Here is a 25,104-nt window from a genome sequence, read left to right as displayed (position 1 = left end):
ATATTTCATAATAATTTGAAGTAATGATCCTCCAAACCAGCATGTTGTAAGTTGCATTCGGCGCCGATGACTTCTGAGGTCCCTTTCAGCCTTACGATTCTTTGAAGGTTACACTGGGGTCAGCGGGAGTAGCGACTGAAAATGGGATGGTGAATTTCAAAATGTCCTTATCTCCTTGTTCCCTGCTAGTCCTGCCCCCCAGGGGGCCTCTGGAGTTACCCCTCTCCATTCTGGAGGTTGGATGTGCCGGCCGTTTTGAGCTCATCACCCAAGAGGAAGGGCCTCATGGAGACAGATTCCCGCTAACCACGGTAAGCCCCTTTCCAACCCTGGAACGAGAGAGGAATTTTCTTAATCACCTTGCCGAAAAAGGTCCGTATAGTTAAAGCTATGGTTTTCCCAGTAGTGATGTATGGAAGTGAGAGCTGGGCCATAAAGAAGGCTGATTGTCGAAGAATTGATGCTTTTGAATTATGGTGCTGGAGGAGACTCTTGAGAGTCCCATGGACTGCAAGAAGATCAAACCTCTCCATTCTGAAGGAAATCAGCCCTGAGTGCTCACTGGAAGGACAGATCCTGAAGCTGAGGCTCCAATACTTTGGCCACCTCATGAGAAGAGAAGACTCCCTGGAAAAGACCCTGATGCTGGGAAAGATGGAGGGCACAAGGAGAAGGGGACGACAGAGGATGAGATGGTTGGATAGTGTTGTCGAAGCTACCAGCATGAGTGTGACCAAGCTGCGGGAGGCAGTGGAAGACAGGAGTGCCTGGTGTGCTCTGCTCCATGGGGTCACAAAGAGTCGGACATGACTAAACGACTAAACAACAACAACAACAATAAGCAGCCACCAGCTGCACATCTTGAAATTCTGGAAAACCATTAAAAAAATTTTTTTAAAGCAGCCACTGGCTCCTGCAGGTGAGGCAGCCAAGGTAGGCCCAGGTCTGGTCAGGAACTGAATGAGTGGCCTCCTGGGAACCTCATGCTATGACAGAATAAAAGTGGGATCCAAATGCAAGAAGTTGAATTCATAGAATTGTAGAATTATAGAGTTGGACAGGACCCCGAGGGTCATCTAGTCCAACCCCCTGCAATGCAGGAATCTCAACTAGATCATACATGACAGGCTGCCATGCAATCTCTGCTTAAAAACCTCCAAAGAAGGAGAGTCCACAACCTGCCGAGGGAGACCGTTCCATTGTCAAAAAACTCTTGCTGTCAGAAAGTTTTTCCTTACGTTGAGTCGGAATCTCCCTTCTTGTAACTTGAATTCTAGCATTTCGGTTTGTTGCATTGTTTCCACTCTTCATTTCTTCGTTTGCTCAGTGGAGGCTGGTCAGTTACGGCAACCAACCAATCAAGTGAAACGTCAAGCAATTTTTAAAAATGTTTAATCCCCCCTCCATATATGCCAGTCTCTTTTCTCTTCCTCCCGCCCATCTTTTCAATGACATTTTGTGACTTAAAACGTCTGACCAGTCTTTGAGAGAGTAATCGTGGTGGCTGCAAGGGTACGACCTGTTTTACACCAGGATGTGACCCACTGCAAGTTACCTTGGCTGCATAGACGCTACTACCTAGGAATGACGCTTGCACCTTTTGTCCCCATCCCGCCTTGCAGCTGCCTCACGGGTTGCCCCCTCACGCTGAGGATCTGGCCTCTGAACTGGAGCAGCGCTTCCTCAGCAGCCCAGACTGGCTGCCCATCCACCACTTCGAAAGGTCTCACAGGTGAGGTTCTCAGCGGCCGCAGAGCCATCTCTCCCTTGTGTTAAACTGAGGTCTCTCCTTCCAGAAAGGAGCAAAAGAGGGCACAGTTACTCGTGTGCGCTCTGGTTGGGGCGGCAGTTTTGGTGGTGTGGGATCTGGGAATGTTTTTGGTGTTGTTTTTTTCAAAAAAAAAAACTCCATAATCCTGCCTACTTTCTCGAGGAAGGTTCTGGCCCCGCGAGAAAGACATCCAGTCGCTCTTTGAGGTGGATGTCACCCCTGTGCATTCCACGCTTCAGGCTGAGCGCAACCCCACCACAGGAGAGCTGCTGGGCTTCAGAGAGGTGAGGAACGGTGTTCCCCCAAGAATATCATTTTTTCGTGGCAAGTTGTCTGGCAAGGGGGGGGGGGGAGTCGTAGGCCAAGGGACTCAAGGTGGCCTTCCAGAATTCTCTGCCTGGCCCACACCCCCTAACCAGCCCTGCTTTGCACCCCCCCTGAGTGTTTTCGCCTGGCTGGAATTGGTTCTTAAACCAGTGTGGTGTAGTGGTTAAGAGTGGTGGACTCGTAATCTGGTGAACCGGGTTCGCTTCCCCGCTCCTCCACAAGCAGCTGCTGGGTGACCTTGGGCCAGTCACACTTCTTTGAAGTCTCTCAGCCCCACTCACCTCACAGAGTGTTTGTTGTGGGGGAGGAAGGGAAAGGAGAATGTTAGCCGCTTTGAGACTCCTTAAGGTAGTGATAAAGCGGGATATCAAATCCAAACTCTCCTTCTTCTTCTTGCCCGTGAGAAGGCTAGAGAAGGGCATGTGAGCCGTGTGTGAAAACCAGCCCGCTGTAGGAAGATCAAAGGCACACTCATTGCTCCGCCCTCTTTTTTACCTGGCACCACCCACTGCATTGTTGTCCTGAAGTGAGTGCGTTCCTTGGGCAGAAAGGGGTTTCCCGCCTTGTTGGGGCGGCTGGGTGGTTCAATATGCTTCAGCCAACCAGGGCTAACATACCTGGTGGAAGGCGGGTATGGGGTAGTTTGGGGAAAGCAGTCTTGCGGGCCAAATTGGGGACCTGTGCCAAGCCACATGTCCCCCCCACCCTTGTGGTAAATATCTGGACATCTCCATGGTAGCAGCCAGGCTCTGGTGCATGTCCCATTCTGCTCCCCCCCCCCCCCGGCCCCTTGTTGCTCCAAAGAAGGATTGCAAGCTTAAACGACCGCTTGAGCATTTTGCTCCTCTTGCAGCTAGATACAGGTGCTGTGGTCTAAACCACTGAGCCTCTAGGGCTTGCAGATCAGAATATCGGCATTTTGAATCCCCACGACAGGGTGAGTGCCCATTGCTCTGTCCTAGCTCCTGCCAACCTAGCAGTTCGAAAGCACACCAGTGCAAATAGATAAATAGGTACCGTTGCAACGGGAAGGTAAACGGCGTTTCCATGCGCCCTGGTTTCCATCACGGTGTTCTGCTGTGCCAGAAGCAGTTTAGTCATGCTGGCCACATGACCCAGAAAGCTGTCTGTGGACAAACGCTGGCTCCCCTGGCCTGAAAAGCGAGATGAGCGCCGCAACCTCATAGTCGCCTTTGACTGGACTTAACCATCCAGGGGTCCTTTACATTTTACCTTTAACCCCCCCCCATGTGACCGGGTATATGTGCGGCGCCGGGAAATAAATAGATAGCTTCAAACCAAGAAATGAAAAGAGAGAGCTGGAGAGTCCTTGTGACATCACTGATGATGGAGGAAACCCCAACGAGACCAGAGGTGTAGCGGGGCTTTGTTTCGGCGGTTCAGCCTCCCCGCCTAACAGGTGACAAAAGCAGGAGAAAGCCGGCATTTTAGGGGCTTTTCAGAGCGTGCTTCCCACCTAATGCCATTTTCACTTATGCGCATGGAGCCCCGGAACATAACCCCCTGCATAAGTGGGGGGGACACCTGTCTACTTATTGTCTTGAATTGAGAATACAATCTAGGAATTTAAGAACTGCTGGGAAAAGGGGGGAACTGGTCGTGCACCGTTTGGTCTTGACACTGCTCCCCCTTCCGTTTCAGGCACTTGTGGACAACATGGGCTTGTCGGCCAAAAATTCTCTTTCCTTCCAACGAGCACCCGGCCCCCCAGTCGAGGCTCTCCGAGGCAGCGCTACCAATTACCCCTTCTGGCCAGGTATGGGTCTCCTGTTCGCGCTGCCTGGTCTGGGGAACTGGCGCTACAGTCTTACGCCAGGGCTTGGCATCATGTTGGGACTCCAGCTCCCATCAGCTCCAGCCAGCAAGGCCAGTGGGTCAGAGATGATGGGAGGAGGGTCCCCCCCCCCCCGCATCATGATTTTTGCCAGCGCCTGCTCTTGTGGTTGTCAGGAGTTCAGCCTACACTTGAGTAGGACCCTGGCAGAGACACATGCCAGACTGGAATGTTCTCTCCTTCCTGGTTGATCATTCGGGAGCTTCAAAAGCTTTCTTCTGCCAGAACATCACAGCGACCCATGCCAACAGACATCGGCACACTTAGGGATCCGCAGAGTCTTTTTCAGCTTGCGTAACAGACCTCAGCAACTCAGCATTTTGGCTAATCTGCTTTATTTACATATAAACACACACGGAGTGCTGCAACATGGCACCCTCTCTCTCTAGCATCAGAGAAAGAGAAAGAACAAAGGACAATAGTCCCACTTCATGGAACACAGTAACACAAACATCCTGTCTCCATCACTTCCCACTCTGTGGAGTCAAAACATACACCGTCATGTGATAGACGACAATCCTATGACTGTAATCACGGAGCAGGAATTCTAACGGTGATTTGCTATTCTGTGTAGGAGTCAGGAGAAAGCTGTGCCAGCAGACTTGACAGGGTCTGCAGGAATCGAGAGAAGCATTGGCTGGCTTCACGGTTTCCCCCGCATTGTGATTTTTGCATAGCACACACACACGCACACACACACACACAGTCATGATTTGCAGTATATTGCTGGGTGAAAAATTATGTAAGCACCATCACAATATGGATTTCAAACCAGTTTTTGGTGATATATCAATATATCGCCCGGCCCTACTGTGTAATTCAGTTGCAGAATTCTGAGTCTTCTGACTGCAGACTTATTGCCATGCATGCAGCTTTGCTCTTAATTGTCCACAGTGCATAGTTTTAACTCAGCCTCTCTCTAGGTGGGATGGACGAACCCAGCCTTGAACAGATCAAGACTCAAGAAGACCAGGAAGAGGACATTGATTTTGAGAACGGTACTTGGATCTGTTCTAGGCAATAGCCGCAATGGTGCACCTTCTCTTAAGATCCCAGCCGGTTCTGGGTTGCCTTTGTTAATGCCATGTGTCCTCTGCAGCAGCCTTGGTGAGGCTTGAAGACGTTACCCTATTTATGTGGGGTAGGAAGATAGGGAAAGAACATGGTGGGCTATGGGGTTGCCTCTTCTTGAAATCACAACCGGGTGGCCTTTGATAGCAAAAAACATCACCCTAGTGAGGCTAGAAGGGACGCGGGTGGCACTGTGGGTTAAACCACAGAGCCTAGGACTTGCTGATCAGAAGGTCAGCTGTTTGAATCCCCGTGACGGGGTGAGCTCCCGTTGCTTCTGTCCAGCTTCTGCCCACCTAGCAGTTTGAAAGCACATCAAAGTGCAAGTAGATAAATAGGTACCACTCCGGCAGGAAGGTACCGTATTTTTCGCACCATAGGGCGCACCGGACCATAGGGCACACCCAGTTTTTAGGGGGGGAAATCAAGGAAAATAATATTTCCCCCCCCCCCAGCCCCAAAGAGCAGCGTACAGGCTGCACACAACCTCTCCCTGCCGGAGTGGTTGCGCGCAGCTATGGAAGAAGGCAAGGCAGCGAGCGGGATGGATCCTGCTCGCTGCTTTGCCTTCCCCTTTAGCCCCGTGCAGCCTCTCCTTTCCGGGAGATGCTGCGCAGGGCTAAAGAAGCCATAGCCCTGTGCAGCCTCTCCCTGCCGGAGGGGTTGCGCACGGCTATGGCAGAAGCCTGCATTCGCTCCATAGGACGCACACACATTTCCCCTCAATTTTTGGAGGGGAAAAACTGCGTCCAATAGAGCGAAAAATACGGTAAATTGCATTTCCGTGCCCTGCTCTGGTTTGCCAGAAGCAGCTTAGTCATGCTGGCCACATGACCCGGAAGCTGTACGCCGGCTCCCTCGGCCAGTAAAGAGAGATAAGTGCCGCAACCCCAGAGTCGGTCACGACTGGACCTAATGGTCAGGGCTCCCTTTACTTTTACCTTTAGTAAGGCTAGAGTGGTGAAATAACAGGCACAGAGTACAAATTATGATGTGTTGAAGTCGTTTTTTAAAGCCCACTCTTTAGATGGAAAGGCCAGCAGCACAGTTGACATTAGATCAATAAAAATAAGGACAATCCCTGCAGATTCTGGGGCCTCTCTCCTCTCTCAGGGCTCACTGCTGATACGTGGCCTGGGCCTCTGAGCAGGTGCAGGGAAGCTGCCCTACGGTACCATCACTTTGGGACATTGTGGGAAATTTAAAAGGGCAGCTGGACCCAGCTGTCCTTGACAGCTGCCTCTGCAGCCAGGTATCCCACTGGCATGAGGAGATTTGGCCCATCAGAGGATCCTCTGATCAGAGGGCCTCCTCGTACCTCAAGATGCCCCCACTTTGAAGGCCACGGACCCTTCTCTTTCCTTCCGTCTTCAAGCTCATGTCCTTCCCTGCTTTTTCCTTCTTCCCTCAGATTTGCTGACAGTCCCACCAGGCTGGAAGAAGGGAGTAGAGTTCACCAGACAAGGTAACCTCATTTCCGGTAGAGAGATGATTAGGACTGGTGGGGAGGCTGGCTTGGGGGCTGGGAGACAGCGTGGTGTAGTGGTTAGAACAAGGGCGCTAACATGGTGCTCTCTGGATGTTGTTGGACTCCCAGTTCCCATCAGCCCCTTCTGGTATGGCCCAATGGTCAGAGATGATGATCACTGTCGTCTGGCAGCTTCTGTAAGGCTACCCTGGGGCAAGACCACCTCTCTCCATACGAACCTACCCAGACCCTGAGAACATCATCTGAGGCCCTTCTTCGTGTGCCTCCTCCACATGAGGTCTGGAGGTTGGCAACATGAGAACAGGGCCTTTTCTGTGGTGGCTCCCCGTTTGTGGAATGCTTTCGCCAGGGAGGCTTGCCTGGTGCCTTCATTACACCTTTAGGCGCCAGGTGAAAACGTTCCTCTTCAACCAGGTTTCTGGCTAAACATCCTGTGTATCCTTTTATACATGCTTGGGAAAGGGGGTTATTGTTTAGTTTTGTTTTTATTATGTGTTTTATATTTATATACTGTATCTTTATGCTGTGAACCACCCTGAGATCTTTGGATAAAGGGTGATATACAAAGAAACATAAGCAATAAGAGCATCGAGCATTGAGCAAATCCCCCATCTGCCATGGACATTGGCCCAGTCACTGTCTCTGCCCTAACATGAGCTGAAAGACCATAGCAAGCCTTGTAGAGAGGTTTGCCCTCGCACGAAACACACATTTCCACGGCACATTTTCCACTGAGCCAATTGCAAATTTTCTTTGGATCACTGAGCCCAAAAGCTGTTCTGCCCACTCCTGAGTGAATTCCTGAGTGGAGAAACCTATCTTGCTTGTGTGTCTCACCCCCCACTTCAGAGCTCAAGGCCTCCCCAGGGTTGCTGAACTTGACCCACCTACTGGGGGCCCTGGACACCTTTGAGCTGGGAGCCTCCAGCGATGAAGAAGGGAAGGAGAAGGCCGAGGAAGGGAGGAAGAGGACGAAGAAGGGGAGAGGGGCGAAGGGAGAGGAGGTGCCCCCGGCAGAACCGGCGCCGCTGCAGAGAACAAACAGCCTGGAGGAGCTGGTGCTTAAGGTAGGGCCACCTGCGTGCGGAGAGGGTGAGGCGTTCTCAAAGTAAAGGAAGGATTGAACTCTGATTAATAAGAATACACACAGAGGCTTGAACCAGCAAGACTCTGGGAAGGGTGCGTATAATAATCTGTATCTCCACCCCCTGGCCCAGGTCATTTTATTCACAAAAGAACTTCTTACAGAGAGTTCGTAAGAACCAATCAGATTCCTTCTGAGCATTTCAACAAACTCCACTTGGGGACAAAGATCAAAAGTAATTCTTCTAACTACAAAGACACAGGAGTAAACAGGAGAGGATGGAAGGATGGCAAGGAGATAGGCATCTTTATCACCTTCTGGTTCGCCAGAAGTGGCTTAGTCCTGCTGGCCACATGACCCGGAAGCTGTATGCCGGCTCCCTCGGCCAATAAAGCGAGATGGGCGCCACAACCCCAGAGTCGGCCACGACTGGACCTAATGGTCAGGGGTCCCTTTACCTTTAAGATCAACATCCTGAGATTAACATATTGGAAAGGCTACTTCAAAGAAGCTGCCCGCTATCTTTCACAGCCCAGGATGCATGCCTGGTGAAGCAATTGGCAGCTGGGCTGTGTATGTGACTTAGAATCATAGAATCATAGAGTTGGAATAGACCACAGGGGCCATCGAGTCCTTGTAGTCGAGACTTGTCAAGCAGTGAGAAATGGACAGTAGAGGAAATGGCCAGAGATGCAGAGGGTTGTGGGATTTGATCAGAAATTATTGTCAATGAATTAAACCCAGTCAACGCCATGCTTTCACAGCGGACACAATGGCTTGATGCATATTTGATAATTCCTCATAGTAATCCCACCTGACCCCACACTCTGAATATGTGCACTCCTACAGAGGGACGGAAGGATCTTGGGGCGATGTTGGCAGGTGCCCAAGCAGGTGGCAGGTGGGTTTCTCTGTCTATAGAGGTGAGGGAAGACTGGCAGAAGATGCGGCAGGGTTCTGGCCTGGGAAAGAACTGCGAAGGGCGCTGCCGCCCAGGAGCCGAAGCTGCTCTAGCCAAATTCAGACAGAAGGAAGGACAAGGCTACTAGATATGGTGGCTCTGAATAGAACCAGCATTGATACACAACCCTCCCTTTTCATTGGGTCTGTGGGTGGGTGGAGGATTCCCTTTTCCCATCCTCGGCTTCCTTTACACTGCCTGTGTACTCTTTGCCTTCCTCTCAGGAGGTGACACCCGCCCCTAAATCAGCCCCACAGGCCGCCCCGGCCCCTGCTGCAGCTTCCGAGCCCCCCAAAGAACAGTGGGCCATCCCAGTGGACGTCAGCTCCCCCGTGGATGACTTCTACAAGCGAATTCCTGATCCGGCTTTCAAGGTACGATGGCAGCTTAGAGGGCCAAGCGGGGAGAGGAAAGGTAGGGGTCAATAATAATAATAATTTATTATTTATACCCCGCCCATCTGGCTGAGTTTCCCCAGCCACTCTGGGCGGCTCCCAATCGAGTGTTAAAAACAATACAGCGTTAAATATTAAAAACTTCCCTAAACATCCCTAAACAGGGCTGCCTCCAGATGTCTTTTAAAGATAAGATACAGTGGTACCTTGGGTTAAGTACTGTATTCGTTCCAGAGGTCCGTTCTTAACCTGAAACTGTTCTTAACTTGAAGCACCACTTTAGCTAATGGGGCCTCCTGCTGCCGCCGCACCGCTGGAGCCCGATTTCTGTTCTTAACCTGAAGCAAAGTTCTTAACCTGAAGCACTATTTCTGGGTTAGCAGAGTGTGTAACCTGAAGCGTATGTAACCTGAAGCGTATGTAACCCGAGGTACCACTGTAGCTGCTTATTTCTTTCACATCTGAAGGGAGGGCATTCCACAGGGCGGGCACCACTACCGAGAAGGCCCTCTGCCTGGTTCCCTGTAACCTCACTTCTCGCAATGAGGGAACCGCCAGAAGGCCTTCAGCGCTGGATCTCAGTGTCCGGGCTGAACGATGGGGGTGGGGCCAAGGACTGATGATGCTAAACTCCCGCCCCCGTGTGACTTCCTCTCTCTTTCTCCCCACTCCTCAGTGGCCTTTTGAGCCAGACGTTTTCCAGAAGCAGGCGATTCTCCACTTGGAGAAGCATGACTCCGTGTTTGTCGCTGCCCACACCTCTGCCGGAAAGACCGTGGTGGCGGAATACGCCATTGCTCTGTCCCAGAAGCACATGACACGGTGAGAGTGGCTGTTATGAATGATAATAATTAACATTTGCACCCCACCGTTCCTCCAAGAAGCTCGAGGAGGAGAAGTATGTAGTTTTCCTCACAAAAACCCTGGCAGAGAGGTGGCAACTGGCCCGTGGGTGCTCAGCGATCTCCATGGCAGAGGGGGGATTTGAACCCTGGTCTCCCAGGTCATAGTCTGACACTAACCACTATACCACAGTAGCCCTTACAGTATTTAGCTGCCCTCCATGCCCAAATGAACACTGTTATGTAAAATATAGTGGTACCTCGGGTTAAGAACTTAATTCGTTCCAGAGGTCTGTTCTTAACCTGAAACTGTTCTTAACCTGAAGCACCACTTTAGCTAATGGGGCCTCCTGCTGCCACCGCGCTGCCATAGCACGGTTTCTGTTCTCATCCTGAAGCAAAGTTCTTAACCTGAAGCTCTATTTCTGGGTTAGCAGAGTCTGTAACCTGAAGCGTATGTAACCCAAGGTATCACTGTATTGAACCTGCTAGGGTTGAGCCTGTGAGGCCTTGGTCAGATAAGAACTAGGATGACAAAATATCCGTTTTTATTGACCCATATAGGGAGGGAAAGTAGTAAAACAGACTCCTGTCCCAGGCTATTGCCTATGATTGCCTAGTAAAGGTAAAGGGGCCCCTGACCATTAGGTCCAGTCGTGACCGACTCTGGGGTTGCGGCACTCATCTTGCTTTACTGGCCGAGGGAGCCGGCGTACAGCTTCTGGGTCATGTGGCCAGCATGACTAAGCCGCTTCTGGCGAACCAGAGCAGCGCATGGAAACACCGTTTACCTTCCCGCCAGAGTATTGGGTATGCTGGAGTCCAGAGTCCCCTGCTTTGGAACTTCTAAAACTCTTTATTTTCTTCCCTGGCTCCTTCTGCAGCACCATCTACACTTCCCCAATCAAAGCTCTTTCTAACCAGAAGTTTCGGGATTTCAAGAACACCTTTGGGGACGTGGGGTTGTTGACGGGGGACGTTCAGCTCCATCCAGATGCCTCCTGCCTCATCATGACGACGGAGATCCTTCGGTGAGGATTTGGGGTATAAATAGGGAGGGGTTTCAAAATGTGCCCTGAAATGCTGGCAATCCTTGGTTTAGAAGGAGCTCTTGGAAAAGACAAATGTCACTCTTTAGACCCATCCTAAATGGGTCTAATAATAATAGTAATAATATTTCCTATTATTACTACTAGTACTATTATTACTATTATTACTATTATTACTATTATTACCAGCCAGCCCTTGTTCCGCTGTTGGTCAGGGTAAAGAGTCCCGGCCTTACAATATCCCTTTCTCTTTCCAAAAACCCTCAGGTCAATGCTCTATAATGGCTCAGATGTCCTCAGAGACTTGGAGTGGGTGATCTTTGACGAGGTGCATTACATCAACGACTCAGAGGTGAGGAAATGCGCACACCAAGGGGAGCAGGGCTTGGAACATCAGGATCCGCCTCGTACCAAGTCGAGGCAGTGTTGTCTGCATGGGCTGGCAGCAGCTTTCCCGGGTCTGAGGTCTTTCCTAGCCCTGCCTGCAGGTGCCAGGAACTGAACCTGGGACCTGCTACCAGGGACTGCATTCTGCACGCAGATCAGAGCCTGCAGCTCCTCTCCCCATCCTCAGCCTTCCTAGAAACATAGGTAACTGCCTTGTTCTTCACCTGAGCATTGCTCCTTCTAGCTCATTATCGTCTGCGTTGACTGGAAGTGGCTCTTCAGGGTTTCTGATGTGGCTTCTTCTAACCCTGCCTGGGCCCCTTTGCATACAAAAGCATGTGTCCCGCGGCTTGGCTACCCGGCCTTCTCCTTGATTTACTACTGTTCCATTTGTGGAGAGTTGTTTGACATGTAGTGGGGAAGGATTCAGCCTCCCGCTTGTGCTCTGAACTGGTACAGTCCAGAATAGAGATGGCGAAGGCCTGGATGTAACCTGGAAAAATGGGGCGAAGGAAGGACTGGACCCTGATGAATAAAATAGACATGAGGCTTGTCCAGCAAGACTCTGGGAGGAAGTGCCAATCTCACCACCCCTTGGCCCAGGTCGTTTTATTCACAAAAGAACTTTTTACACAGTGTTCGTGAGAACTAATCAGATTTCCTCTGAGCATTTCAAAAAACAACACCACGTAGGGACAAAGTTAGATCAGAGAAATCCTTTTAACTACAAAGACAACTTTGAGCATGCATACATGTCCAGGTAAATAAAACAGGAATTAAGGAGGAATGCATTTAGCAAACCCCGGAGGTCATAAAGAGGCAGTAAACAGGAAGAGAACGATGGCAAGGAAAAATAGGCATCTTTATCACCTCCATGTGAAACTCTGTTTCCTAACAAACTACATCAAAGTTACCTACTGTCTTATGGCCCAGGATGCCTGGTGAAGCAAGAGAAATGGGGCAGAGATGCAGAGGCTTGGACTGATCAGGAATCATGTCAAAATGGCTCAACGCAATGCTTTCATTGTGGACGCAATGGCTTGCCCTATATTTTCATAATTCCTCATAGCACTCCCACCTGATCACCACACCCTGCCTGGGCCCTTTTGCGTACAAAAGCATGTGGCCCACTGCTTGGCTACACGGCCCTTCTCCCTGATGTACTACTGTTCCATTTGCAGAGTGTTGTTTGACATGGCGGTGGGGAAGGGTTCAGCCTCCCGCTTATGTTCTGAACTGGTAAAGGTAAAGGGACCCCTGACCATTAGGTCCAGTGGTGACCGACTCTGGGGTTGTGGAGCTCATCTCGCTTTACTGGCCGAGGGAGTCGGTGTACAGCTTCCGGTTCATGTGGCCAGCATGACTGAGCTGCTTCTGGTGAACCAGAGCAGCGCACGGAAACACCGTTTACCTTCCCGCCAGAGCGGTACCTATTTATCTACTTGCACTTTGACGTGCTTTTGAACTGCTAGGTTGGCAGGAGCAGGGACCGAGCAACGGGAGCTCACCCCGTCGCGGGGATTCGAACCGCCGACCTTCTGATGAGCAAGTCCTAGGCTCTGCGGTTTAACCCACAGCGCCACCCGCGTCCCACTCTGAACTGGTACAGTCCAGAATAGAGATGGCGAAGGCCTGGACGGAACCTGGAAAAACAGGGGGAGGGGGGAATCTTCTTGTTGTACTCAGGTCCTTCTGGCGGCCATCGCACAGACACCTGGTTGGCTGCTGTGAGAGCAGGATGCCAGACCAGATAGGCCATGGGCCTGACACACACAGCAGAGGTCTTCTTAATTTCTTCTGTTCCCTTGCAGCGTGGGGTTGTCTGGGAGGAGGTTCTCATCATGCTTCCAGACCACGTGAACATAATTTTGCTGAGTGCCACCGTCCCCAACACCCTGGAGTTTGCTGACTGGATAGGGTAAGATGTGGTGCAGTCAGAAATGAAAACCTTGGTGCTGTGATTCCTGCATTGCAGGGGGTTGGACTAGATGGCCCTTGGGGGTCCCTTCCAACTCTGCAGTTCTATGGTTCTAGGAAGAGGGAGGGATGAGGGATGGAGGGGACGGGGCTGAGGAGGGAATAAAGGAGAATACTGCTTTTATGGAATACGAAAACCTTAATAAACTGCCAATTAAAGAATAGTAATAATAAATAATAATAATAAAATGTTATTTATAACCCGCCCTTCCTGGTTCAGAAAACCGGGCTCAGGGTCGGCTAACAACAAATTTAAAACACTTACTTGTCATACAACAAAAAACAGCATAAAATACAGTATAAAACGTGAATAACAATAAATTCAAAAATCAAAAATCAATTTAGGGGGGAAATCCATCCAATAAACATTAGATGATCACCAGGGCTAGCAGGCTAAATTAGTCCTATTTGGGCCAGTGAGGAGACTAGGGGAGAATTAGCTGTGGGGTCTCAGAGCGGGTAATCTTCATAAAAAGGGGAGAGGGAGGGAAGGAAGGGGAATAAAAGATCAGGCTAAGTTCAAATTGAAAGGCAGATGGAATAGCTCATGTCTTACAGGCCCTGCGGAAGGAAGTTAAGTCCTGCAGGGCCCTAGTCTCATGGGACAGAGCATTCCACCAGGTCGGAGCCATCACTGAAAAGGCCCTGGTGGAGGATAGTCTGACTTAGGGCCCAGGACCTCTAAACTATGATTATTCATGGACCTTAAGGTCCTCTGCGGGGCGTAACAGGAGAGGCGGTCCCGTAAATAGTAAGTGCTACAGCCGATGTCATGTTTGGTTGGACGCAGAGGATTGGTGGGAGGGAGCAGCAGGGGAACCCCCAAAGGAAGAAGGCTCAGAGCCCAGGGAATGGTGGTGGGACAATTGGCAGAAGGCGAAGAGGGACAAGACTGAGAGGATGGTTGGAAGCTGAAGAGGTGACAGGGCTTGGTGTGAGCTAGGAGAGTTTGTGGCAGAGAGCAGTGCAGAATCAAGGACAGAAGCTGAAACAGGAGAGCAGAGGCAGAGATGAGGCAGGCTGCTGCTGAGGCTCAGGTGTCTCCCCTTCCTACTACAACAAGCTCCCCTCCCCACTGGTCTCCCAGGACCAGAAGAGGCGTGAAAAGGGCAGAGAAGATGTTGGCGACATGCAGTCTCAGATTGCTTGGGGGGGGGACCCTGGAGAGGAGGAGACATAGGCAGCTGTGGGGAGGTGGGGCCCTACAACTGCTTCGTAGGGGCAAGACCTACCAAAGATGATAATGCTGTGCTCATTAGGCCTGACATCCTGCCCAGTCTGTGGAGGTTGTGTTTTTGCTAATGAAAGAGGTCACTCCAACTTGCATGGTGCAATTTACTGCAGGTTCACCCCCTGCCAGCAGGGATGGGAAACTTCAGCAGCAGCAACCTAGGGACTCTTCACAGGTCCCACCCCCTCACCCGGTCCCACCCTTGATGGGGGCTGCTCCACACCCTCCTTAAGTGCTTCTCGCTGGTTGGGATGTGGCCTTAAACTCTGTCAATAATAATAATAATAATAATAACAACAATAATAATAATAATAATAATAATATTTATTTATTTATACTCCGCCCTCCCCAGCCAAGGCTGGGCTCAGGGCGGCTAACAAGCCATAATAAAAACAAGTTGAATGAATACAACTTAAAGACAACATTAAAATGCTGAAACATTAAAATATTAAAACGTAGCCTCATCGCAGGAGGAGAAAGGAAAAAGAAAGAGGGGGAGGGAATCAAATTGGCTCCAAGCCAAAGGCCAGGTGGAACAACTCTGTCTTACAGACCCTGCAGAAAGAAATCAGATCCTGCAGGGCCCTGGTCTCATGAGACAGAGCGTTCCACCAGGCCATAGCCAGTGTTGAAAAGGCCCTGACTTTGGCTGAAGCTAATCTAACTTCCTTAGGGCCCAGGACCACTAGGGTGTTGCTACTTATGGACCTTAAGGTCCTTCGCGGGGCATACCAGGAGAGGTGGTCCCGTAGGTATGAGGGTCCTAGGCCGTGAAGGGCTTTAAAGGTCAAAAGCAGCACCTTAAATCTGACCCTGTACTCTACCGGGAGCCAGTGCAGTTTGAAAAGCACTGGGTGAATATTCTCCCATGGCAGAGACCCCGTGAGGAGCCTGGCTGCAGCATTCTGCACCTGCTGGAGTTTCTGGGACAGCTCTTGCTTGCCTTGCTTGCCTGTATGGAAGACAGAGAGGGGTGTCTGTGAGCACATCTAGAAGCCAGCTGATTGTACATATGCAAAATTTGCATTTGTTGCCCCGCCCACTTTGGCTCCTGGCCCCGCCCACCCCTGGCTTGCCTGTCTCCCATTGGAAGGTGGCCCAGAAGGGATAAAGAAGGGCTCCTCCCCCTTGCAGTACCATCATGTCTATCATGCCAGCATCTGCCGTGTAGAGGTGTGCCATGGGTGAGCTGGGGGAAACGGGAGAGTCTGCACGCAGGAAGTCTGCAACTCAGCCATGCTGGGCATCCTTCTCTCTTTGCAGGAGGATCAAGAGGAAGAAAATCTACGTGATCAGCACCCTGAAGCGCCCCGTCCCGCTGGAACATTACCTGTACACAGGCAACAGCCAGAAAACGCAGAATGAGCTCTTCTTGCTGGTCGATGCCCGCGGCACGTTCCTGACCAAGGGGTGAGGGCCGAAGCGCTGGCAGAGTGTCTTGGCGGCTGGTGGGAAGCCAAGTGGCAGCCTCCACCCTACCTTGGTGGCCAAAAGTGTAATAAGCCCAATAACTGCACTTTAATGGTACCCCAGATCTTGTCTCCAGAAGCAGCTCACTTAGTCCATCTAAATGGCAGGGGCGTGGACTTGTAAAACAGTTAGGGCAGGGCAGGGAAGCCGGTTTGGCCGACGGTTGAGGATGATGGGAGTTGTAGTCCAAGAAGGTCAGGAGGGCATGGCATTGGCTACTGCTGGCATAAGGTTGGCTTGCGAACCATGCCTTAGGTTTACTCCAACCCCAGCCCAAGACACTCTCTTCCTGCCTGAGACAAGCCGAAAATGGCACCCTTTCCTCCTTTTTTCTCTTTTTTTACTTGTAGTCCGTGGAATAATGTCTTATCCACCCTTTGCTTACGTACATAAAGTGAGAAATATAATAAATAATAATAATAATGGATCAGACAAATAGTTCAGCTTCTTACTGTCCAACCAGATCCCTATTGGTATCTTGGCAGCAGGACCTGAGCACAAAAGCCGCTTTCCCTGCTTGCGAGTCCCAACAACTCTGGTATTCTACCCGTGATGCTGGATTTTGATATATAGCCATCATGACCAGTAGCTATTGGTAGCTGAGGCTGCTCTCCATTAATTTGTCCAAAACCCCTAAACTTGGTGTGCTTTATGAACGAATCCTTCCTTTGGCTGGCCGGAACCCTCTGTGGGGCCGGCCCTGCGTGTAGGCCAAGTGAAGCAGTTGCCTCAGGCGGCAGATGCTCAGGGATGGTTGGGGGAATGGTGGCAAGGCATCAGAAGGGCAGAGATGGCATGTGCCATTCACAGCCTGCCCTGAGTGAACTTGCTCCCCATGGACGTGGCGGGGCGAGGGGTGCTGTCCTGTTGCCAGTATTGAAGTAAGATTCAGCAGCCGGTTTAGCTATGGAACTGGGAGCGGCGGCCATCTTGTCCTTTGCCTCAGGCAGAAAAAAAGTTGACCGTCCAATGCTCAGCTCCACTAGATGTCTTGGAGTATTTCTGAGAGAAAAAAACCTCTGCCCCCTTTCCCCTGCACCATGAGTAACTTTATACGCCTTGGTCGTGTTTCCTCTCGCCCCTTTCTCCCCGTCCAAACAAATCCTCCAGGTATTACGATGCTGTGGATGCCAAGAAGGAGCGAGCCAGCAAGCATTCCCAGACCTTCGGGGCCAAGCAGCCTATGCACCCAGGGGCTGGGGCAGGCCAGGTACGCTGGGCCAGGTTCATCGTGGACCTGGGAGGGAGGGAGTTTGATGCTGCCCCCCCCGGCAACAATAATTGCATAAAATGACCCAGTGCTGCTGTGTGTTGTAACGGGAAGGGCAATGGAGAATGGGTTCATTAGGACCTAATGTCACAATTTCTCCTTTGGCGTAGCTTTTTTTTAAAAAAATGGTTTATCGCTGGTATCTTACTCCCACCAAACTACCAAAAATGTATAGGACAAGTAGCAAAATTCGTTGGAAATGAAAGAAAAGGACGGTGATTTTTACCACATGTGGTGGACATGTGACAAAATGAAAGAGTCTTGGGAATTGATCTATAATGAATTTAAAAAGATGTTTAAATATACTTTCCCAAAAAAGCCTGAAGAACTACTGCTAGGTTTGATAGGAGAGGATATTAAGAAGACGGACCAAAGATTATACAGTGGTGCCTCGCAAGACGAAAAGAATCCGTTCCGCGATTCTCTTCGTCTAGCGGTTTCTTCGTCTTGCGAAGCAAGCCCATTGACGGCTTAGTGGATTAGCGCTATTAGCGGCTTTTAGCGGCTTAGCGGATCAGCGGATCAGCTGATAAGCGGCTTAGCGGCTTAGAAAAAGGGGGGGGGAACCCGCAGGAACTCGCAAGACATTTTCGTCTTGCGAAGCAAGCCCATAGGGAAATTCGTTTTGCGAAGCGCCTCCAAAACGGAAAACCCTTTCGTCTAGCGGGTTTTCCGTCTTGCGAGGCACCACTGTATATGTATGCTACAACAGCAGCCAGAGTTCTGATAGCCCAAAAGTGGAAAACACAGGAGATACCGACTCTAAAGGAGTGGCAGACAAAGTTGGTCAAGTACACAGAACTAGCAAAACTGACACATAGGATTCGCAGGCAGGAGGAGACAAAGTACCAAAAAGAATGGAGTAAATTTATGGTCTATATAAGTGAGAACTGTAGAAATTTGAAGACGTTAGCAGGACTGAAATAAATCTTATGTCATGGTTTAGTCTTTTACTAATGAAACTGTGAATTAAAGATTGGAATAAGAAAACCTGTGGAAGGGAAGGAGGGAAGTCAGTGGCTCTATGGAGCACAAAGTAAGATACATGTAAAAAGACTTGATACAGTGGTATCCCGCAAGAGGAACGCCTCGCAAGACGGAAAACCCGCTAGACGAAAGGGTTTTCCATTTTGGAGGTGCTTCGCAAAACGAATTTCCTATGGGCTTGCTTCGCAAGACGAAAATGTCTTGCGAGTTCCTGCGGGGTTTTTTTCCTTCCCCCCCCTTTTTCTAAGCCGCTAAGCCGCTTATCTGATAAGCCGGTAAGCCGCTAAAAGCTGCTAAAAGCCACTAATAGCGCTAATCCGCTAAGCCGTCAATGGGCTTGCTTCGCAAGACGAAAAAACCGCTAGACGAAGAGATTCGTGGAACGGATTCTTTTCGTCTTGCGAGGCACCACTGTATTTTTGTTTGTTGGTGTTGGTGTATTTAAAATGAAAACTTAATAAAAAGCATATTTATTTATTTTTTTTAAAAAAAGATAGGTGAGTGTGGCCATGGTGGCGGAGGCTGATGGGACTTGTAGTCCAGGATGCCGGCCTAGGCCCCAAGCCAAGTTGACCTGTGGCGTTCCCCTCAGGACAAGAACATCTGGCTCTCCCTTATCGACATGCTGCGCAAGAAAGACCAGCTGCCCGTGGTGGCCTTCACCTTCTCCCGCAACCGCTGCGACGACAACGCCTCCATGCTCACCACCGTCAACCTGACCACCACGAACGAGAAGAGCGAGATCCACGTCTTCTTTCAGAAGTGCATCTCCCGCCTGAAGGGCACAGACCGCCAGCTGCCTCAGGTCAGAGAGTGGGGCAGCCAGTGGTTGGCTTTGCGGCGAGGCCCACAGGGCGCTGGGCCTCTTGGCATGAAGGGGTCTGTTCAGTTTTAGGGTTGCTGAGGGGAACCGGGCTGCAAAACAGCTTCGCTGCCCAGGGAGGAAAAGCCGTGCCTTGGAACAACTTGACTGCTAGATAATGGCTTCAGTCGTATATTTTCATCGCCTTCCACATATGTCCCAAGAAGTTGTAGAATACAGTGGTACCTCAGGTTACATACGCTTCAGGTTACATACGCTTCAGGTTGCAGACTCCGCTAACCCAGAAGTAGTGCTTCAGGTTAAGAACTTTGCTTCAGGATGAGAGCAGAAATTGCGTGGCAGCGGGAGGCCCCATTAGCTAAAGTGGTGCTTCAGGTTAAGAACAGTTTCAGGTTAAGTACGGACCTCCAGAACGAATTAAGTACTTAACCCGAGGTACCACTGTATAGAATTTTAAAAAGCTGATTTCATATTGCTTCTTTGCTTTTTGACTAAGATCAAGGGTAGCACCTGTTCTTATCAGTTTAATATCTGATATGTCATCTGAGGACTATACTGTACAGTGGTACCTTGGTTCTTGAACTTAATCCATTCTGGGAGTCCGTTCAACTCCCGAAACTGTTCGAAAACCAAGGCGCGGCTTCCGATTGGCTGCATTGTGGTCTCTTTGTGTGAAGTGGGAAAGGGACTGGGTGTGGAAAACATGGCTTGCAAGAGGTGGAGTAGATACCAGGAAGGAGGAAGAAAGAGACGGAGTACTTCAGGTTGCATCCAATTCAGTTCCTCTCAGGGTAGAGCCATTGAAATGAAAAAACCAAAGTGAGCCATAGCCCTTAATTTAATTGGGTCTTCTCTGAGTAGAACTAACATTGGAGACCACCCTTTGTCTTTGCCAGCGTGAGGCACAGGGTGTATTATTATTTTCTTAAGGGCTTTCTACGTTAGTACAGTGGTACATCAGGTGACAGACGCTTCAGGTTACAGACTCCGCTAACCCAGAAATAGTACCTCAGGTTAAGAACTTTGCTTCAGGATGAGAACAGAAATCGTGTGGCGGCAGCAGGAGGCCCCATTAGCTAAAGTGGTACCTCAGGTTAAGAACAGTTTCAGGTTAAGAACAGACCTCCAGAACGAATTAAGTTCTTAACCCAAAGTACCACTGTACCAGCACCTTGGACTTGTAGCGGATTGGCAGCAGATTGGACTGGATTTCAACAGCCACCACCCCTCAAAGGCCTGGGTTAAAACTTCAAAATGGCCGCCACTACCCAAGTTGTCTCGCAAGCCTAAGCATCAACTGCCAGCGTGGAGCCGAACCAAGCCGCTTCAGAGGGTCTGCCAGACTTACCACAGACTCAGACCACTCCACTTGCGGAGGCTCCACCCACAGCAGCGGATCCAGGGGATTTGGTTCCAACGCCACCTAGGGTCGCACCACAGCCTCAGCAAGAACTGTGTGGCCCTCCGGACTTGGCTACCAGTCCCCGGCGGTCTGGCAGAGTTCCCAAGTGCCCAACTTATTTAAAGGACTATGTTGTTGGACATGTATCACTGTTGGTCTAAGTATGGGAAATGTAACCAATATGCTTTTGTGCCTAATTGAACCATTACGCGTAGTGCTGTATATAAGGAAACCATTACGATTGTAACTAACGCCTTATCTCGGTGGGGAGGGGTGTTATGTAGTGAAGTTTCACCCTGGGCCAGCAGGGGGATACTGTATATAGTTTTCAATCAGGTCTGTAGATAGTTTTCCCTCAGGTCCGCGTCAGTTATTTTAGGCGGGAACTCTGGGCTGTTGTTGTTACAATGTTGACAGCCGGCTGCCTATAAAAGCAGGCCGGCTGAGCTGTTTGCAGTCAGTTCTATTCCAGCTTACGAAATAAAGAGCTAGTTGGAGAAATCGCTGTGTCGTCGGCTATGTCAACCCACAACTTAACAATGGCCACCAGAGTTGTATAGACGTTATTTCCAAGGAGTTTCTTGAAAGCTTCATTCAGCAGAGAAATCCAAGATGGTGACGAGCTTCCTGGAAGCAATAGGGAAGGGGCTGCCGGGCTTTGTCTTTTTTTAACAGCGTTTTAACAGCCCGGTTGCTATTCTTCTAGGTCCTTCATATGGTGGATCTCTTGAAGCGAGGCATTGGGGTTCATCACAGCGGCATCCTGCCCATCCTAAAGGAAGTGGTGGAGATGCTGTTCAGCAAAGGCCTTGTCAAGGTGAGTCCTTTGAGCTTATACTTTGGAGAGGTGCCGCCGTGTGGCTGTTAAGAGTGCTAGACTCGGACTGAGGTCACATCTGCACAGTACTTTTAATGCACTCTTGTGCTGCTTTTAGCAGTCATGACTTCCCCCCAAAGAATCCTGGGAGCTGTAGTTTGTGGAGGGTGTGGCTCTGTGAGCGAGTCTCCCAACAACACTTCACCCTTAACATTTCCCAGGATTCTTTGGGGGGAAGCCATGACGGTTTAAAGTGTGGGTACGACCTGAAGTCGACACAGGTTCCTGTTCCCACTTGGCCATGAGCGTCTCCACCCCCATCGTCTACCCCAGACACTGAGGTCCATCTCCAAGGGCCTTCTGGCGGTTCCTTCACTGCGAGAAGTGAAGTTACAGGGAACCAGGCAGAGGGCCTTCTTAGTGGTGGCGCCCGCCCTGTGGAACACCCTCCCATCAGATGCCAAGGAAATAAACAACTATCTGACTTTTAGAAGACACCTGAAGGCAGCTCTGTATTGGGAATTTTTTAATGCCTGATGTTTTATTGTGTTTTTAATATTCTGTTGGGAGCCGCCCAGAGTGGCTGGGGAAACCCAGCCAGATGGGTGGGGTAATAATAATAATAATAATGTCAGAGTCACCCGTGGTCCCAGCTCACAAGAGACCAAAGTCCAGTCCGGCTTATGTACAAAAGCTTTTATTGAAGAACATTCTTAGCTTCACATCCGAGCTCCGTGACTCTACGTCTGTTACGCTTAGACCGCTGAAGTCCCCTCTGAGTCAGTCCCGCCTCTACACCAGTTTAAGAGGCTTGTACTGGTCCACCTCTTCCTCTCTTTCCTTTTCCGCAGGGTCTTTCTGCCCCCCTGTGTTCTCTCCCTTCGGGACTCCCCAGAGGCTGAATCCTCTGGCGCCTCCTCCCCCCTCCTTCGGGCTTTGGGACCAGGGTCCTCCCCAGGACTCTCTTCACTTCCGCGCGCCTCCCATTTTGAACTTGGCGCGCGTACGTTGCTCCTGACCTTCCCTTCGACAGTTACACTGCTCTCGATACTACTTTCCTCCCCTTCCGGCAGGACATTTTGCCCTGATCTCCTTCCCCTCTCTGCTTCCTGTTCTGCTCCTTCTGACACACTGGTCACTCCTCCCCCCTCACTCCGTTCCAGCGGAGCAGCCGGTCTCGCTCTCCAACTCCCACTGGGGGTTCCCCCTTCGTTTCCCTGCTCCTGACTGCTTCCCCCTCTAGCTCCCCTTGGCTTGACCAGAGGGGCTCCCTTTTGGGAGTCCTCCGATTCACTGGACGGACTCATGGACAATCTTGGGTCATTGTCATCCTCTTCCTCGTCACCCTGGAATCCTTCCCCCTCGCTCTCTGTCTCCTCCCTCATCTGCGCCTCTCTCCCTGAACCCCTGACAAATAATAATAATAATGCCCACAAGTCAAAACAAAAAAAAATTCCTTCCAGTAGCACCTTAAAGACCAACTAAGTTAGTTCTTGGTATGAGCTTTCGTGTGCATGCACACTTCTTCAGATACAAGTGTATCTTCAGATACAAGTGTATCTGAAGAAGTGTGCATGCACACGAAAGCTCATACCTAGAACTAACTTAGTTGGTCTTTAAGGTGCTACTGGAAGGAATTTTTTTTGTTTTGACTATGGCAGACCAACACGGCTACCTATCTGTAAATGCCCACAAGGTGAGAATGAAAGGGTGGGGACCTCCTACATGCAACCTTGAGTTCCTTGCAGGCAAGGCGAGATGAAAATGTAAAAAAAAATAATTAAAAGAAACTGAACGGTTGGGGGTGGGGGTGGATATTTCACTCCTCCTATTGCAAGAATCTCCTGACATTGTTTTCAGAAAGGAGGGGGTGGAATCTGCTCATCGCTTCTTCTGCTCCAGCCTGACTCTGTGGGAGTCTGAGTGTTCCCTGTGTAGAGATAAGACGGCTGCTTAAGCAGCTGTAACACTCATGCAGTCCAGTGTTTCGTTTCTAGCTTATTTTTTAGTTTGCAGTAGCTGTAAAAGAATAAAGACTTTATGCTTCAGAGCCGTCGTTCGTGTAGTTCATACTCTGCTGTGCTCTGCTGACTTTGGCACTGAGTTTGATGCTCACAGTTGTGAGTCCATAGCACTTAGACCTGCTCTCCTGCAGTGGAAGGTCTCTGGAAGTGCTTCCCAGCTCGCTTGGTCCAGTCTGGTCCAGTCGGGGCTGAAGAGGTTGAGCCCAGTCGTTGGCACCGGCTCAAAGGCGAAGCTGACACTGGGCAGGGGACAAACATAAGGAGCAACCTGACACCCATTTTTCTCCATTGTTCTTGATTCAGATCCTCTTTGCCACTGAGACTTTCGCCATGGGAGTGAACATGCCGGCAAGGACAGTGGTCTTTGATTCGATCCGCAAACACGACGGCACAAACTTCCGGGATCTGGTGCCAGGTAACAGGGAAAGTGGAAGGAGGGCAGGCAACTTTGACGTGCACCTGTTTTGCAGACCGCAGTGGCAAAGTACCTCCCTGGCCTTAAGGCTTGCTTTCCTTCCATATTTAATCATTTCCCTGCCCCCCGTTCCTCCGTGGGTTTTTCTACCCACGTTTTATTCTCTGGCTTCTTAAAGAATTGTAGAGTTGGAAGGGACCCTGAGGGTCATCTAGTCCAACCCGCTGTGATGCAGGAATCTCAACTAAAAGCATCCAGGACAACTGGCCACCCAACCTCTGTTTAGAAACCTCCAAGGAAGGAGAGTTTCCAAGGGAGTCTGTTCCACTGTTGAACAAGCGCTTCTTCTTTCTTTTTTTTTAAATCATTTTTATTGATTTTCCAATAAAAAACATCCAATTAATATATCCAATCATAATACTCCAATTAAAATAAAAAAACTAAAATAAAAAAATTATAGTCCAAATTATAATTATTAATTTTTCAGAGCTCCCCACAGTCTGGATCTCTGAAGCATATCTCCACATCTCAGTACTGCCTCTTTCCTCGTTGTTTCCATATTTTCCACATCTCGATTTTGACGCTTTATAATTCCCGTCCCTGAGTCCACGATTTGCAGTCGTGTCAAACATCATATACTTTCATCCGTCGAATACTGCTTTGTTAGTACAGTGGTACTTCAGGTTACATACGCTTCAGGTTACAGACTCCGCTAACCCAGGAATAGTACCTCAGGTTAAGAACTTTGCTTCAGGATGAGAACAGAAATTGTGCTCCGGTGGCACAGTGGCAGCGGGAGCCCCATTAGCTAAAGTGGTGCTTCAGGTTAAGAACAGTTTCAGGTTAACAACGGACCTCTGGAACGAATTAAGTTCTTAACCCGAGGTACCACTGTATATATTTTTCCAACTGTCTTTTTATCAGCGCAGCTTCCTCTGACTCCGTTCCAATCCGGGATGAACAAGCTCTTCTTGATAGCTTTCATGGTGGGCACCCAAGCAGCGATAGCTTGGCTGTATTGCTGCAGGAGAAAGAGGAGTGAGACCAGATCTGTGGTGGCTGTTCATCTTCTTTTCTGGCCATATGTTAAGACTGGGGATGTGCATTAAGCTCCCAGCTGCCGGTCTCACCTTACAAGCGGCAAGTCTAGTATCAGCAGCAAGATACGGACCTGGTGTTGCTCATTGATTCACCTGGTGGCAAGCTGCCATTCACCCCAGGTGCTGAGGCAGGAACTGTTTTCCACCTGGATAGATTCCTAGTTGGCAACCATTATTTATTGAAGAGCCCCTTTTGACCGCAGTTTCAACCATCTAATGACAGGAGCTCGTCCTATTCTCAAGTAGGACCCTGGCAGGGACACATGCCTGACTGGTATGTTATCTCCCTCCTGGTCGTTCATTCGGGAGCTTCAAAAGCTTCCTTCTGCCCGAACATCTCAGCGACCGATGCCAACC

General features: G+C 50.0%; 1 protein-coding gene across 1 annotated transcript in view; it reads left to right on the top strand.

Moving 5' to 3' along the window:
* SKIC2 (SKI2 subunit of superkiller complex) overlaps positions 1-25,104 on the top strand; it is a 45,630-nt gene that overhangs the window by 1,592 nt on the left and 18,934 nt on the right. The window contains exons 2-18 of the mRNA XM_081852335.1: positions 190-311; positions 1,623-1,732; positions 1,938-2,055; positions 3,761-3,875; positions 4,877-4,951; positions 6,436-6,489; positions 7,363-7,580; positions 8,783-8,932; positions 9,630-9,775; positions 10,680-10,826; positions 11,112-11,196; positions 13,043-13,149; positions 15,703-15,849; positions 17,020-17,119; positions 18,759-18,971; positions 21,098-21,208; positions 23,536-23,647. Coding sequence (XP_081708461.1) covers positions 190-311; positions 1,623-1,732; positions 1,938-2,055; positions 3,761-3,875; positions 4,877-4,951; positions 6,436-6,489; positions 7,363-7,580; positions 8,783-8,932; positions 9,630-9,775; positions 10,680-10,826; positions 11,112-11,196; positions 13,043-13,149; positions 15,703-15,849; positions 17,020-17,119; positions 18,759-18,971; positions 21,098-21,208; positions 23,536-23,647 — 2,130 coding nt within the window. The remainder of the gene's footprint in view (positions 1-189; positions 312-1,622; positions 1,733-1,937; positions 2,056-3,760; positions 3,876-4,876; positions 4,952-6,435; positions 6,490-7,362; positions 7,581-8,782; positions 8,933-9,629; positions 9,776-10,679; positions 10,827-11,111; positions 11,197-13,042; positions 13,150-15,702; positions 15,850-17,019; positions 17,120-18,758; positions 18,972-21,097; positions 21,209-23,535; positions 23,648-25,104) is intronic.

The sequence above is a fragment of the Podarcis erhardii genome, assembly GCF_964252035.2.
Source record: "Podarcis erhardii genome assembly, chromosome: 2".
NCBI classification, from domain to species: Eukaryota; Metazoa; Chordata; class Lepidosauria; order Squamata; family Lacertidae; genus Podarcis; species Podarcis erhardii.
The sequence above is the reverse complement of the archived record's forward strand: the minus strand, read 5'-3'. Positions and strand labels throughout refer to the sequence as shown.